General features: G+C 37.0%; 1 protein-coding gene across 5 annotated transcripts; it reads right to left on the bottom strand.

Annotated features, from left to right (window-relative positions):
* Positions 1-3102: 3102 nt before the first annotated feature.
* Positions 3103-15120, bottom strand: LOC119991734 (vacuolar protein sorting-associated protein 41 homolog). Of its 5 annotated transcripts, none has more exons than XM_038838160.1 (9): positions 14390-15120; positions 13718-13987; positions 13444-13623; positions 12958-13218; positions 12201-12299; positions 11983-12073; positions 11135-11222; positions 8361-8654; positions 8023-8226 (listed from the first exon to the last, which is right to left on the bottom strand). In XM_038838160.1, the coding sequence occupies exons 2-6, from the start codon at positions 13934-13936 to the stop codon at positions 11999-12001; spliced, it is 834 nt and encodes a 277-aa protein (XP_038694088.1). In that variant the 5' UTR covers positions 13937-13987; positions 14390-15120; the 3' UTR covers positions 8023-8226; positions 8361-8654; positions 11135-11222; positions 11983-11998. The 5 variants fall into 5 exon arrangements, with proteins under 5 accessions (XP_038694092.1, XP_038694088.1, XP_038694089.1 ...); XM_038838161.1 differs by having other exon boundaries at positions 8361-9078; XM_038838165.1 differs by having other exon boundaries at positions 12201-12296; positions 14390-15115.
* Positions 15121-17013: the final 1893 nt, after the last annotated feature.

The raw sequence follows: 17013 nt of genomic DNA on the forward strand, positions 1-17013 counted from the left end.
AATCTCCATGACTGAAGGAAGCGGATATTACATTAATGCTCTCAGCAATAATGAGGAATATGCACACCCACCTATAGGGTTTTCTCAAACAGATTTACCTGGAATGGTAGGACAGGATAAGATCATAATTTCACAAAATAATGTAATTATATCATTATTAATAAGTACGCATTCAAAAATAAACACGATAATGAATAAATTAACCCAACAAACTCCTCATGATATAGGGCCAGAGTTAGATAAAATATCGAATATGGTAAAAAACTTGGATGTGAATAAAAGAAAACCAAGTATAGAACCTTTAAAATTTGGAACTAATATACCGCCAAAAGCATGACAGAACGACAGGGAAGTGAAACTCCAGTAATATATAGTAGGATAGGAACCCGTATTAGGCAAGAACCAAGTCTGCAAGTAGGAAATAGTCCTACTTCTTTCCTGGATAGGCTTCTTAGACCAAGAACACTTCAATCTAGACATTTAGATGAAGTAACAGATATAACTAGGGATACTGAGATTTTCTCTAATAGGGAAATATCTCTTATGAACCCTAGAAGATTATATGGTATAGGAAGATTTAGTAGAACTTCATCATTATTACGCTCACAAAGGGAGATAGACCTTACAGTTTTGACAGCACCAGTAACTCTCCCCTTATTAGAAAATGAAACTATTGAACAAATCCAACGAATGGGTAGACAATATGCTCATTTAGGATTAATAATAATTGGATTAAAAGGACTACACAGGAAAGGATTAGGTACAAAGGTAATGGTAATCCTTCAAGATAGAGGATTTTCTGACCCGGAAAGATCAATTATAGCCACAATGGAAATTGACATGAATAATTGTATTGGGCTTGTATACCATTCCCCTAACTTCCCCATACAAGTAGCGGATTTAAGAAGAATACAAATATCATTTTTATCAAAAGGATATGAAACCTTTAATCCTACACAATCCAATCTAATGGCTTTTATAGGATTTATTGGCAAACTATCCGACTCAAATGATACACAATACAAACTAAGCATCCAGGGTATAGTTGACGGGATAGCATCACAAGGAATTAAAATGATTTTTCCCATGGAAATTTCCAGTGAAGTCCTAGCAGGAAAAGAATGGAACGTAACTCCGGTTTTCAATCCAACACAAAATATTAAAATACCACAAACTCAAAAGATGTATAAATCAATAGGAGGACGAATATCCTTTAAGTTTGATGATTATAAAAATGAAGCGTCTACTTCTTCCGACACAAATGAAGTTAATGAGGAACCTGTTAATGGAAGAAGATAAGATTATATTTCCAAAAGAATTAAAGCTAACATATGAGGATATGCTCCTGGCAGAGCAAGAAGCAATAGATAAAGGAATAATAACAGAAAATGATGGATTTATACAAGATAACGAAGGCAATGTATATTTTAAAAAGAATATAATAGAAAATGAAAATCTAACCTCATTAATGGATAATGATAATCTATTATTAGAAAACCAACAAATTCAATCCCAAGAGATATTAGTAAATCTAATGGAAACAGGAGAAAGTTCTGGGACAACCCAACAATGGATGCCATATTCAAAAACATCCACTACTGGATATCCAACAAGAGAAAAAATATCAGATTATAAAGATAAAGATAAAATTGGACAACCCACAAAAATTCGAAATGTAAGAGAAATAATAGACCATTCAAAATTAATTGATGGGGGAAGAATTTTAAACATAGCTGCTCATGACATTCAAAACTGGAAGACAGTAATTGAGACATGGTCGGCATTAGTTATTAGAGAACAACAAGAAAAATATGGATCAGAACAAACAGGTATGCAAATGTATAGTTACTTAGAAGGATTCCTAGGAGAATCTGCACGAGGTGCCTGGGAACAGTTTAAAGCAACCTATACAGACGACTATAAAAGACTAGTAGAATTAGGACCTAATCCATACAATTTTACAAATACAATATATGGTATTTTACTAGGAGAAGACCACCCAGGAATGGGAGGAACAGAAACACAAATAAAGGCACTAAGAGAATTAGAAAGAATCCAATTAACTGATTGGATTTATGTGAAAAAGTTTCTTCCTGATTTCTGCTATCTAGCAAGTATAGCAGGATGTTTCTACGATGAAAACATCGGAATGAAAATGTTTGATAAACTACCAGACCCATTCGGAAAAATAATAACCCAGAGTTATTTAGAAAAGAAAGATCAGAAAAGACCACAATTAAATAACGTATTCCACAAGGCAAGATTCATAATGGATTGTCTAGTAGAAAAATGCTTTGACATATATATAACAAGTCAAATAAAAGGAGACTATGGGTTTTGTAAAAAATTATATTTACCCCAAGGATACGGAAATAAAGAACGGACTTGGAAAAAGAAATACAAAAAACCAAAAAAATCTTATAATAAAAAGAAATATTATTTAGCTAAAAGCGGAGCTAAAAATCCATTCTTATCAAAAGATAAACATGTTAGGAAATTTAATAAAAATAGAGACTATAGGAACAAACTAAGTTGTTTTGTTTGTGGAAAGCAAGATCACTTGGTTAAAGAATGTCCAAAAAGATATAATGCAAACACAATTGAATCAGTACTAGTAGAATGTGTTAATGAAGACCTGCTAAAAGTAGATGAATACGTAAGTGACAATGAGTCTATCTATAGCATTAAGGAAATTATCACAAACGAACAGAATGATTCTTCTGAAGAAGAGAGCACAGGTGAATTAGTAGACCATGTTTGTGCAATGACTGAACCAAAATTTCTGGAAAGAAATCAATATACACAAATATTTGATAACCCATACTTAACATCAGAAGCATTAAATGCCTTTAGGTAAGTGCTTAGCCTGTCAATGGGTTAATCAAAAGGGAAGTAATGACCACCCATGCATAAAATGCAATTTATGTCCTTCCCTTAATCTACGTTACCAATGTGAAAATTGTCTAACAGAAACATGTAAGTTTTGTCTAGAAGAAAGTGGGGTAGAATTGGCAGAAAAACCCACCATTAATAAGAAAAATGAAAGAGAACAGATACTCGAGTTAAGAATATTAAGCCTTGAAAATAAAATGGAAGACTTACAAAAACAAATAGAAATGTTAAAAGACCTTATTAAAACTAATGGGAATAAAGGTAAGATAGAATTATTTGAAGGGGCCAACATAAGCATGATTGCTCCAGGCATTAACCAATCTACTAGAATCACAACAATACAGATTCCGTGCCAAATTAGAATAAAGAATTGGGAGTTAAAAATAACAGCCTTAATAGACAGTGGCAGCTCCAATTCTATAATATCAGCCGATCTGATTCCAAAAGAATATCATTATCCCATACCTATAGATAAACAATGTACAGCAGAATCAATGACCGGAGATGTCTATACATACACAACCAAACTAGCACCATACCGCATAGGTTTCTATCCAGAAGAAAAAGACATACAAGAATATTTAAAACCAACAACAGACATTAACATAAGACCATTAAATCTAAAGACAACAAAATTTATCTTAGGATTAGATTTTCTATTAAATTACGCATATGGATGTACAATAACAAGGAAATATATAAATTTCCTATTAACAACGCCTTACCCATATAACCAGAAACAAACAAATCCTATCAACATAAAAGAGTTATCTGATAACAAAGAAGCATATACAGATAAAAGCTGTCAATGTAGACTTAAAGGATCATGCAAAACGTTTATCAAACCTAATTTATTAATAGGAATGATTGAAACAGGAGTTTTGGAATTGGATGATATAATATCCAAGGCCGAAAAACAAGGCATATTTGGGGAAAATCCCCAAGCACATTGGGATAAAAACAAATTAGAATGTAAATTAACATTAAAAAACCCCAACTTTAGAATAACAAATAAGAAAATTGAAGCAACCAATGATAATAAAAAAGATAGGGTCCATTTTATTGGGTGTATCTTGATCTTAGTCCCACTGGTTGGTTTATTATATTTAATTGTTCATGTAATAATCTTATTAATTTTTCATAAAATAAAACCTTTTGGTTTAATTCCTCACAATTGCACTCATCCAGTCTACATGTACATGTGTATACGTTTGGTTCTCGTTGGATGGTGAAACAGTTATATCTTCTAATACCATTTTCGTCTATATCTGTGCCACAGTCACTGTCAATTATGTGGTTTCTATTAATATCCATTTGGGTGTCTCTTAATCGAGTTATCGGTTCTGTAATTTGTTCATCATCTATAGGATTAAGCATACTCAATGCTTCATCAATTTTGTACGGTATAAAAGACATTATTATGGTTTGTTTGTCATTTTCAGGTTGGATGATAAAATTTTGTCTTTAAATCTCTGGCGGTAATCCGCGCTAAGATTTAAGTACTAAATTTATCCTCAGGGTCGTTAGCCCCGTACCAACAGGGTTGATTTGATATGCAGATGCAATTCATTTTATAATAATTTCTTCTTCTGGAGGTTAAGGCTCCTGCAACTCTTGGACCGGATCCCGGAACCAAGATCAGATAGAGGGGGAAGAAGAGAAATTTTTTTAACCCTGGGCAGAGGATTAACTGCTTCAGGGACTCGTAACAGTTCATATAAATTGAAATAACGCTTATCATATAGTATATGTTTATAATAACCTGAATTAATCAGATAAAGATAGATCAAGAGATATATACCTTCCATCATATGTATTACATATTTTGCCCAACGTGTTTATCTTGACATACACTTTGTCATGCAGATCGTACTGATGTATGTGTTAACAAGCAAAAGTTTTGAACGGTCCTTTTAGGTGTTTCTTTTACCGACTACAATTTTCGGGACTTACTCCGGGACTTACCACGCTGCCCTGCTGCCTTACCTCACCGGTATACAAGGAAACACGTAATTTTTCCAGTATCAAACTTTTATGGTAATTTCACACCACAAGTCGCACATATCTCAGTACTTTCTTAGATTCAGATAAACAACATATGTAAAATATGTAATAACATAGATCTCAGGCCATCTCTTGGCCGTATCGGCCTAGCCGGTCATATATTCACAAGGCTAGGGTAAAGGGGTTATACCTTAGCAGCTTCTGGGTCTTTGAAAGCGAGATGGCTTCGATACCAGTTTGGGTTGGGGTCGGTTTGGGGTTTAGGTTTTTAGAATTAAAACCCTAAAACCTGAGAGATTTGGGAGGCAGGGGCTTGAGAGAAAACTTGAGAGTATTATGGCAGTAGGAAGCTCGGTGTCTTGAGACTGTTTTCCGAGCCTCTATTTATAGTACAAAATATTACTGTACAAAAGGACACGTGTCAAGCATTCAAAGCCGGGTACACATAGGGCCCAATCGGCGCTCGTCGTTACTTGGCACTTGACATAAAGTAACTTTACTAAAAGTAAAATGTTTTACACTGTTTTTAGGGTCGGCTATACTGTGCAACCCTAGAAAACAGTGTAATTACAATCTTACCCTTTACTGTACAACCTTAATAGTAACCTTTACTGTACAACCCTAATAGTAACCCTAGAAAACAGTGTAATTACAAATATGCCCTTAGGGTTTAAGGCTTAAGATCTAGGGTTTAGGGTTTTTGGTCCTTATGCCTTATTCCTGGAGGTCCCACCGAGATTTGAACTCGGGTTACTGGATTCAGAGTCCAATGTCCAGACCACTAGACCCCTAAAACCCCTAAAACCTGAGCCATCTCGCTTTCAAGGAGTTATACCCTAGTTGGTCAGGATATTCGGCTCTCACCCGAAAGACCTGGGTTCATGTCCCGGCAACGGAACCAGGGAATAAGGCATAAAGACCAAAAACCCTAAACCCTAAGCCCTAGACCTTAAGCCTTAAACCCTAAGGGCATATTTGTAATTACACTGTTTTCTAGGGTTACTATTAGGGTTGTACAGTAAAAGTTACTATTAGAGTTGTACAGTAAAGGGTAAGATTGTAATTACACTATTTTCTAGGGTTGCACAGTATAGCCGGCCCTAAAAACAGTGTAAAGCATTTTACTTTTTGTAAAGTTACTTTTGTAAAGTTACTTTATGTCACGTGCCAAGTAACGACGAGCGCGGATGGGGCCCAATGTGTACCCGGCTCTGAATGCTTGACACGTGTCCTTTTGTACAATTACTTTTGTAAAGTTACTTTATGTCACGTGCCAAGTAACGACGAGCGCCGATGGGGCCCAATGTGTACCCGGCTCTGAATGCTTGACACGTGTCCTTTTGTACGGTAATATTTTGTACTATAAATAGAGGCTCGGAAAACGGTCTCAAGACACCGAGCTTCCTACTGCGATAATACTTTTCTCTAAAGCCCTTGCCTCCCAAATCTCTCAGGTTTTAGGGTTTTAATTCTAAAAACCTAAACCCCAAACCGACCCCAACCCAAACTGATATCGGAGTCATCTCGCTTTCAAGGACCCAGAAGCTGCTAAGATATAACCCTTTACCCTAGCCTTGTGAATACATGATAAGGCCAAGAGATGGCCTGAGATCTATGTTATTACATATTTTACGTATGTTGTTTATCTGAATCTAAGAAAGTACTGAGATATGTGCGACTTGTGGTGTGAAATTACCATAAAAGTTTGATACTGGAAAAATTACGTGTTTCCTTGTATACCGGTGAGGTAAGGCAGCAGGGCAGCGTGGTAAGTCCCGGAGTAAGTCCCGAAAATTGTAGTCGGTAAAAGAAACACCTAAAAGGACCGTTCAAAACTTTTGCTTGTTCACACATACATCAGTACGATCTGCATGACAAAGTGTATGTCAAGATAAACACGTTGGGCAAAATATGTAATACATATGATGGAAGGTATATATCTCTTGATCTATCTTTATCTGATTAATTCAGGTTATTATAAACATATACTATATGATAAGCGTTATTTCAATTTATATGAACTGTTACGAGTCCCTGAAGCAGTTAATCCTCTGCCCAGGGTTAAAAAAATTTCTCTTCTTCCCCCTCTATCTGATCTTGGTTCCGGGATCCGGTCCAAGAGTTGCAGGAGCCTTAACCTCCAGAAGAAGAAATTATTATAAAATGAATTGCATCTGCATATCAAATCAACCCTGTTGGTACGGGGCTAACGACCCTGAGGATAAATTTAGTACTTAAATCTTAGCGCGGATTACCGCCAGAGATTTAAAGACAAAATTTTATCATCCAACCTGAAAAGGATAAACAAACCATAATAATGTCTTTTATACCATACAAAATTGATGAAGCATTGAGTATGCTTAATCCTATAGATGATGAACAAATTACAGAACTGATAACTCGATTAAGAGACCCCCAAATGGATATTAATAGAAACCACATAATTGACAGTGACTGTGGCACATATATAGACGAAAATGGTATTAGAAGATATAACTGTTTCACCATCCAACGAGAACCAAACGTATATACATGTACATGTAGACTGGATGAGTGCGATTGTGAAGAATTAAACCAAAATGTTTTATTTTATGAAAAATTAATAAGATTATTACATGAACATTAAATATAATAAACCAACAAGTGAGACTAAGATCAAGATACCCCCAATAAAATGGACCCTATATATCGATTAGAGGACATACTTGAATATGGATTTCGAAAATAATGACAGGTTAAATCAATTAAGGGATTCCTTGATAAGATTTAAAAATCAACAATCTAGGTCTCAAAGAGCAAGTGAAGGATCACATAGCGTATTACCACCTGGAGTATGTTATTGTCTAGAACACAGAAATAGGGTGTATTTATTAACTATTATGATTAGTTCTATAGGACATATCATAAACAGAAATAATATGTATAGTACTAGACAAAGACGTGATGGATGAAAAAGAATTACAATCATTAAGTCTAATAATAGCAAAAAGAAAAAGAGGAGTAAGGAAAAATGAACAATTTAAACATGATTGTTACTTCTCTCAAGAATTTGAACATAATCTCCACACCAAAGAAAACCTACAATTAAATAGTATTGTAGATCTAATGATTTCGCAAGGAGAATACTTAGAAGAAAACTTAAATAAATTAAATAATAAATAGATACAATTAAATCAAAATTATAAAGTAATCTTTGAACATATAAAAGGATCAGACAATACGGCAGCTGATTACCTTTCCAGAATATTACAGGAATCGGGGAAAAATCAAAATAAAAAATGAACTAATACATTATCTCTATATTGGATTACCCATATATATTATATGAAGCTGCAAGAAAACACCGTAAAAGTGGTAGTTAGTATTGTAAGCATATCCCTTATTATTTAATAAGAGGATGGTTTAAAACCTAACACTTTGCTCTTGTCTTATATATTATAAAATAGCAAAGATGGAATTCAGACCTTCATCATCAAATGGATGAGGCAAAGCCCCAAGAAGACAGAGTCCTGGCTCACCCTCATATACTCCTGCACAGCTGCCAGCCTCTGCTTTCATGATATTCAAGCACCAATTCCCGGTGACTACTGAACAACGGTGGTTTCTTGACCACTTGTGGACTGAGAGGGACAACAAAGTAAAAGCTGTTACCCTCCAAAACCTCGCATCTTATTTTGCTCACTGTTCCTCTACCATGCAACAAGTTGAGCAATATCAAGGGATGGCTGCTGCTCTTGAAGAAAAGCTCTCCCTAAGACCTGTACAGAATAACACCCAATTATTACAACAGCTCCACCAGGCAGAAGATAAAATAAGTCGGTTGACTCTGGAAAATGAACAACTCCGACAAAGGGTGGAAGAAAGTCAGGAAGTAACGACAGAAGCCAAGGCCTTCCTGCAAACTGCTACTGAGCAATATGTGGAAATCCCTCCATGTATTCCCAGTTATATAAAATTTGAGATCTTCTCTCAGATAATGGCTGATGAGTTAGCAGACCTTATCTGTATCCAGCAGAACTTCCGGAACATGGCACATAGTAATGATACTCTTCCGAGACTTGTGTTGGCTAGATACTATATTACCAGGGGAACTCAGCATACCAATGCAAACCGCGAGGTACTTCCCCACTGCACTTGTCATAAGGGCATGGACTTCTTCTCAACTTCGATCGACCTTCGTATCTGGGAAGACAATCACATACAAGGAGGTGTAAAAATGTCTCTAGAAAACCTCCTCAAAGCTGGAATGGTACATCGTCTTATTGTCCAGGACAGCTATGATTGTGTTTTACTCAGACCATACTGGAGGCTTCACAAAATCTTGATAAAATGTCTCCGTATGGGCCATGCTAACAATGGATTTATCAACCTGGAACTACGCCCGGTGATGCCTAGCTACGTTACAGGATGGTATCCAGAAGAAACCAAAACGGAAATTATTCTCAATTGCCGTCCTAATGAATATCCGGTGCAGGACTTACTCCCCCCGGTAAATGAATTTATAGATAATGACATTGTGGAATCGCTGAAGAAGATGCGGTCTCTACAATATATAAACCAGCTCCAAGACCCTGTTGGCAACAAACGGACAGTCCGTCTTCTAGCTGAAGAAAGGAATATGAGAATCTTTGCAGAATCCAACATTCCAACTTTTCTCATTCCCTGGCTAAATCATCTGGATGCTGCAAAGGAGTATACGCTCCACTTCGTGGTTTCGCCATAAATGATTACATTATAAAGGAAGGTGCCTATTTACATAGTACAACTGCTCTTGTCCTGGCGGATCTTGAAGACCCTCCGTATCCTCCAGATTGGCAAGACGAAGAATTACATAATATGGATAATTTACTAGAATATTAGACGGTGATTTATTTCACCATGTTTATAAACCACCTCATTTTGTCGGGCTGGGAATAAGGCATAAGGACCAAAAACCCTAAACCCTAAGCCCTAGACCTTAAGCCTTAAACCCTAAGGGCATATTTGTAATTACACTGTTTTCTAGGGTTACTATTAGGGTTGTACAGTAAAGGTTACTATTAAGGTTGTACAGTAAAGGGTAAGATTGTAATTACACTGTTTTCTAGGGTTGCACAGTATAACCGGCCCTAAAAACAGTGTAAAGCATTTTACTTTTTGTAAAGTTACTTTATGTCACGTGCCAAGTAACGACGAGCACCGATGGGGCCCAATGTGTACCCGACTCTGAATGCTTGACACGTGTCCTTTTGTACAGTCACTTTTGTAAAGTTACTTTATGTCACGTGCCAAGTAACGACGAGCGCCGATGGGGCCCAGTGTGTACCCGACTCTGAATGCTTGACACGTGTCCTTTTGTACAGTAATATTTTGTACTATAAATAGAGGCTCGGAAAACGATCTCAAGACACCGAGCTTCCTACTACAATAATACTCTCAAGTTTTCTCTCAAGCCCTTGCCTCCCAAATCTCTCAGGTTTTAGGGTTTTAATTCTAAAAACCTAAACCCCAAACCCCAAACCGACCCCAACCTAAAAACCCTAAAACCCCGAAACCAGAACCCCGAAACCCGAAAACCCGAAACCCGAATACCCTAAACCCGAAAACCCTAAACCCTAAACCCTAAACCCTAAAACCCTAAAACCAAAACCTCCAACCCCAAACCCCAAAACCCCAAACCCCCCAACACCGAACCCGAAACCCGGGAACCGAACCCGAACCCAAAACCCGAAACCCAAACCCGAACCCGAAATCGAAATCAAAACCGAAAACCCTAAACCCTAACCCAAACCCCCAAACCCTAAACACCCTAGACCCTAGAGACCCTAGACCCTAGACCCTAGAAAACCTAAACCCTACATCCTACACCCTAAACCCTAAACCCGAAAACCCCAAAACCCTAAAAAACCCTAAACCCTAAAACCCTAAAACCCAAACCCTAAACCCCAAACCCTAAAAACCCTAAAACCCTAAAACCCTAAACGTTTTACAGACACCGGCCATCTTTGAACATTCGAAGCACTGAAATAATATAAGCTTTGCTCTCCTCCTCCTTTAGGGTTTAGGTTTTAAGTCCCCAGCAATCCCCCTAAACCCTAAACCTAAACCTAAACCAAAACCCTAAACCCTAAAAACCCTAAACAAAAACCCTAAACCCTAAACCCTAAACCCTAAAACCCTAAAACCCTAAACCCTAAACCCTAAACCCTCTATTTACAGCAACAGAAGCAAAAGCAAGCGATCCATAGAGAACCCATACCTGTAAATCTCTTGACTGCACAAAACTTTAACAAAATTTGCAATCATGGGTTCAAGTTTGCAGTGTGTCTAACTTGAACTAAATCATCCTGCGGGCAAAGATAAAACCAATTGAAATTTAAGTTCACATAAACCAACCTAAAACTGCCAGATTGATAAAACTTCCGCATCGCCTTCTGTTTCATTTTTCCTTCAATATATACGTATAGATATACACACAAACATACACATGTTAACCAAGTCTGAAAGACTTCCAAGTTGTGGGTTATTATTAGAAGAAAGATTGATTGAGAAGTGATTTACTATTCATGAAAATAAATACTCAAATTTTATGGTGGGCTGCAAATGAAAGATGCAGAAAACCAAAACGTAAGAAAAAAAGTTATTCCATATGACAAAGAAACCTACAATCAGATTTCCAAATTGATGAGTTTATATTTTATAACTTTTGAATTCTGGCCATGTTTTGGAGTACAATTATTTTTGCAATTTCAACAATTACGCAGTCGCTTTTATGCTAGTTCTGCAGGGTCATCCCCAGTAAAAGTTATAATGTTACCATTTTCATATTAGATGCGCAACTCTTTTTATTATTATGGTTACTGAGAAGTCCATAAATGAACTTGGAACAATAATCCTATAGATGAAAAGCAGTTCTCTAGAAAATGCTGGGGCGATTAAAGTGGAAATATTCTTCTTTAGTTTAAGCCAATATTATCATAAGTGAAAATCATCAACTAGAACTTATGCCAAGCACAGTATACAATGAAATGTTATTACTTTTCAAATATATAGATCTACATCTATATCTATCCAAGAATTACAAAAACCAAAACAATCAATACTAACCTGGGCTTCACAATGACTACATCTTTTGGAGAAACAATATAGTATGACAGTTCATCACCAGCTGCCCATTGACCACCAGCATAGCTGCTACCTACATTCATACGAAAAAGCGTCGTCGTGATTTTAATGTAGATTCTCACCAGGAAAATGTACATGAGCTACAACCACAAATTAATTTAATCTGAAAAAGAAGCGTGAGCAAGAGAATAGTCCTTTGCCTTGTAATGCTCGAAGCCATGAACAGGAAGGGCATCAGTTGTGAGCTCATCATTGTTCCATGTTAAAATACGTACTTCAGGTCTCTGTGCATTCCCCTGCTTAAAAAAGATCTGAACATGTTAGCAATCATAGCCTTGTAGTTGTTTCACAAAGAGAAGATTTGCTTGCTGTATTATCTCATGAGAAAGACACAAAGAGGGCACCTAAGCAAAGGCAATGATCTCTTCCATTTGGCATCTTAGAGGAATGAATAAGAAGGCTTTCATACAGTTTTCACATATATAAGTCTAGAAAACCACAGCAAAGGCGCGGGAGGGAAAAAGACAAATGAACTCTCCAAAATCTGCCCAAACCGTTGAGAAAAGCCAAAGGCGAAGTAAATATTGACAAGAAAATAACAAAATGACAGAAGCTTTTACTCCATGGAACTAAAGAGTTCACAGGACAAGAAAACAGCCCAGATTTTTAATTCAAAGAAGCGGAATGACATTGAATATTGTAATGTATCACAGCTAGCATATTTATTGGGCGCCAGTGCCACCAATAAAAAGGGAAATGGATTGGACAAATACCAGATAAACTTCAACGTCTAAGTGATTCCAGCCCATCTATAATGACCAGTACAACAGTAACAAGTGTCTAGAAACTCGAACCAAATTGGAAAACTGAACTGAAATTGCCTGATCAGTTCACCCAAATCAAAGTGAACCAAATTAGTGAGTGAAAAAATAAAGACAATAATCTTATATACAATACCTGTCGTGATGGCGTCATGCTACTGAATTCCTTGTCTCCGTCTTCTTCCACAGGAATATATGCTAGAACGACCAAAGAATCACCAAAGGGAGCAATTCCTGAAATATAATAGCTGGTTTGAAAAGATGCCACAATATCCACCTTGTTCATGCTGGACAATGGGACATGCCGACATGTCCCATTGGTTCCTTTAAGCTGATTTGCTTTTATTGATGCAATTTTCACATATGTTCCCCGGCCAATGACTAATAGAGTATCATCCTGAATCAATGAAAAAATGAACAGTAAGTCGCAGAATATTTGTCGGGAGACCTGCCTCTGGGATAGGGGAAATCACATATTTGTTTAATTGGGGGACAGGGGCAGGAAGGGGATGAGATCAATGCAGCCATTCAGACTACTAGAAGCTACAACAACTCTGTAGCATCTGTTTGTCGGTGGTGCACACACATCTCCAATAACCCAGCCATTCTGGGTTTGACTAACCTGCCAAACTAAGTGAGGAAGTAAAAGCTCAGGGAGAGGGCTTTCTCGAGGTCTCTCAATAAATGTCATACGCTGATCATTGGCAGCATGATAGACTTTCACACTTGCATCATTAGCCCAAGCGATAAGGCTAATTCTCCATTTTACTGCATGTATTGGACCTTCACCAGAGTGCAAAACCTAAGAAACAGGGGCGGAAAATTTACAGCAATGAAGAACCATAGCTTCAAATAGTAGCATTTGCAGAGGCAGTATTTAATAGACTACTACAAACCTGGTCACGATAGCCTAGCCACCTCTTTGTATTAAAATATAAATGACCAACTAAACCACCAGCAACAAATCTTCTAGATGATTTTTTAGAGTAATCAGGGTCCAGAGCAATTGCCTTCATCAGGTGGTGACAGTCAAACTTCAATTTCTCATCTGTAAAAAGACTGTTTATAATAACAGATCCATCATCTGAACAGCTTCCAACGTACTCTCCTTCCATATCGAAGGAAAGGTCATTAACTGCAGCAGTATGAGCTGGAAATTCTTTAACCTGAAAAGTAAAGGCAATCAACATGAAGCACATGATTTGGTTCTAAAACCAGTTTACCGGCAGCAACAATCTAAAGAGTCATGGTATAGCTTAAATTATGACTTGTTTGAGTGAGCTAATTAAGTGAACCAAAGAATCTGAAGCCAATCCTACAGCCCCCGGTCAGTGTGGTCCATAGACCAAACCAAGTTTGAGAAATAAATCAACATTCTCTCTCAACTCTTGGCACAGTATTCGTTGAAGGGTACCTACTTTATTCTTCAAACTACTAAAAATTAGTACACTAGGGTCATATTTTTCCATATTATCATAAATCAATAAAAGAAAGACTAGAAAAAGTGATAAATTAATTTAAAAAAAGAAAAATTAAGTCAAGCGATTTTTGGGTGAGCAAATACCAACCTGACTTGTTACTGTGATCTCTGGATGATCCTCGTACCCAAGGGGACTCCGGCTCCTATTTGAGTTATCAAATACAATTGACACTGTTGCCTTAGTAATCCCTGCTTGCCCTTGCTTGTACACGAGCTCCTGGAGATTGGAAGCATGAACTTGCTGCAAATTGATTATACTCGAAACGAAGCAAATCGAATCTAGAATGTCTGATTTTCCGGAGCCGTTCAGCCCGTTTTCGCATTGAAATAGCAGTCAAACCTTGAACCACCGTCCTTGCGGCATACGATTTGAACCCTTCCAAGCACATCTCATTTACGTACATAGTTTCCAAACAATCTAGAGACATGGCAAATTAAGGAAAGTAAATACGAAGTCAAAACCCTAGACACAGCGACGAAATACCCTCAACTGGCAGATCCGAAAGAAGAGAAACCCTAGAAATAGTCGAGCAATGCTCGAAGCCCAACTGATGGAGCCCTAGCCTGCTGGCCCATAGCAGAGTCAGGCAGGCCATCGCGCAAAGATAGTAGCAGTTATCGAACGGCCCATCAAGCAATTGGACTAATGGAGTATCAAACTATCATTTGTGACTCGAGCTCATCATATGTATATTATCATGTATTACTACAAATAGCCGCCTTCGTTTTCTTCTCCCTTTGTGATGCATGTACATCTTTAATTGTGAGAGATGTTGATCCCCTTTTGTACGCCCCATCTTCTCCCCCATCTTCTTCACCAGTAAACAAATCAAAAATCTGTCAATTTAATAAAATACACATTTATTATTACTATAGTATCAATTACACACTAAATCCACTAAAATTATACCATTGAACTAGAAAGACATGTAATGCAATCAAATTTTCATACCAACATTTGTATTATCATTTCATGAGGAGAAGACATGATTTTGAACAATCATTTACCGTAATTACAAAAGTTTCACTATAGTATCATATTACTAAAATTTAAAAATAAAAAAAAAAGCTTCTTCCCATCAGACAACAACGGAAGGAAGAGCACTTTTGCTTCCAAACAAACATAGATCATCCCGGAAGTTGACTATGTAAAGTCCTTTTGTTTGCTCCAGAAGGAGCTGTAATCTCTTATGTTGGCGAAAATGATAGAACTCACATCTCCCTATGCGTCTCGTCTCCCATGCCATTCCAGCCAGATGAAGCAATTCAAAAGTAGGTCGGTTTATTGCAGTTCCTGAAGAGAGAAATCGCGGTGTGAGGAACAGTCTCGTGGAATGGAAGATATTGTGGTAGGGAAAATGAAATTTGAGGTTATTTTGGTAAAAGTAGGTCTCCAGTGAATTTTTTTAATAGGATGTTTTGGAGATTGCATCTTTTTACAATTAAGTACAATCTAGTGTGCCGACCTCCTGTTTAACAGACAATTGACACTACGAGCAGTTAGGACAACTTAATTGTAGAAAGGACCTGGATTTTTTTAAAATTGTAAAAAAAAAAAACAATTTAAGGGTAATTTGATCATCTGGCTTATGATATTTTTTTGTTTATACCTACAATACCCTCCTCCTCCTCCTTCTTATTTTGGTTTGCGTAGCTGCCTTCTTCTCTCCATTTTTGGCCATGGTGCTCCTCTCTCAGTCTCTATTCATCACCTTCTTTTTCGTTGCTTTTAGGCTTCAACTTTCTCTTTCATTGCAACCTACACAGGAATCCTAACCCTAATTCCCTTCATTTTGAAATTTTCTTGGCTTTTCTGTCACAACTATTGGCACTATAAGAGCACCTGTGATAACTTAATTGTAGAAAGGACCTGGGTCTTTTTAAAATTGTAAAAAATAATGTAATTTAAGGGTAATTTGATAATTTGGCTTAAGATATTTTTTTTTATTTATACCTACAATACCCTTATTTTTCTTCTTTTTCTCCCTTCAACTATCGAACTCCAGTACTGGCAGCATCGTCGTTCTCACCCTCCCCCTACCCTGTCTCCGGGGCTATCACACTCGCTCTCTCGGATCCCAATGCGTCCCCTCTTTCTCTCCTTCTTCTCTACTAAGAGTTATCTCTTTCCTTCTCTCCCTTCTTCTTCTTCCGGTTTTCCCAATTATTAATACCCAACCACAGCTAGCCCAAAAAGAAATAAGGTGTTTTGCCCCAAAGCCCAGAAGTCCGTGAATTCGACAGCAACCATTACCCTGGATCAGTGTTAGGATGATTCGGACCAACGATACAGCCCAACATTAGTCATCTTTGCGCACCAATCCAAGAATTTCTCTGGCCCAATAGAACAGGAAAACTGCAACTGATTATGTTGCTTCTTATTCGATTGAGAGATGAGAGTAAGATTGTGATAAAAATAATTATACTATTGTGATTTTAATTACTTTTCCTTTTGTGTTCCAATTAGTTTTTTCCTCTTTTTTTTTTTACTTTTTATTTTTATTTTTATCTATTTTTTAATTATCTTTTGTTTGTTTAGTTTATGCATAGTGCAAATTGTAAAGGAGCACATTTGAATGGTGTTAGCTTGTTGAATATCTGACTCCGCCATTAAACTCGTGAGCAATGGCAGTATTTTTTATATTATATTTTTACTTACACTATCAGATCCCTTCAGTTTTCAAATTACCTAAAGTGACCAAATAATTGATG

This window comes from Tripterygium wilfordii, chromosome 22, assembly GCF_013401445.1.
Source record: "Tripterygium wilfordii isolate XIE 37 chromosome 22, ASM1340144v1, whole genome shotgun sequence".
Classification (NCBI taxonomy): Eukaryota; Viridiplantae; Streptophyta; class Magnoliopsida; order Celastrales; family Celastraceae; genus Tripterygium; species Tripterygium wilfordii.

What these genes read in the sequence shown, in the direction of transcription:
- LOC119991734 (XM_038838164.1), bottom strand. Translation starts at nt 13,936, where the DNA reads ATGGAAGGAGAGTACGTTGGAAGCTGTTCAGATGATGGATCTGTTATT. An exon ending in GCATGACGCCATCACGACAG is followed by an intron (nt 12,300 to 12,957) that starts GTATTGTATATA and finishes ATCTTTTTTAAG; the next exon opens with CAGGGGAATGCACAGAGACC. An exon ending in ATGGCTTCGAGCATTACAAG is followed by an intron (nt 12,074 to 12,200) that starts GCAAAGGACTAT and finishes GTATGAATGTAG; the next exon opens with GTAGCAGCTATGCTGGTGGT.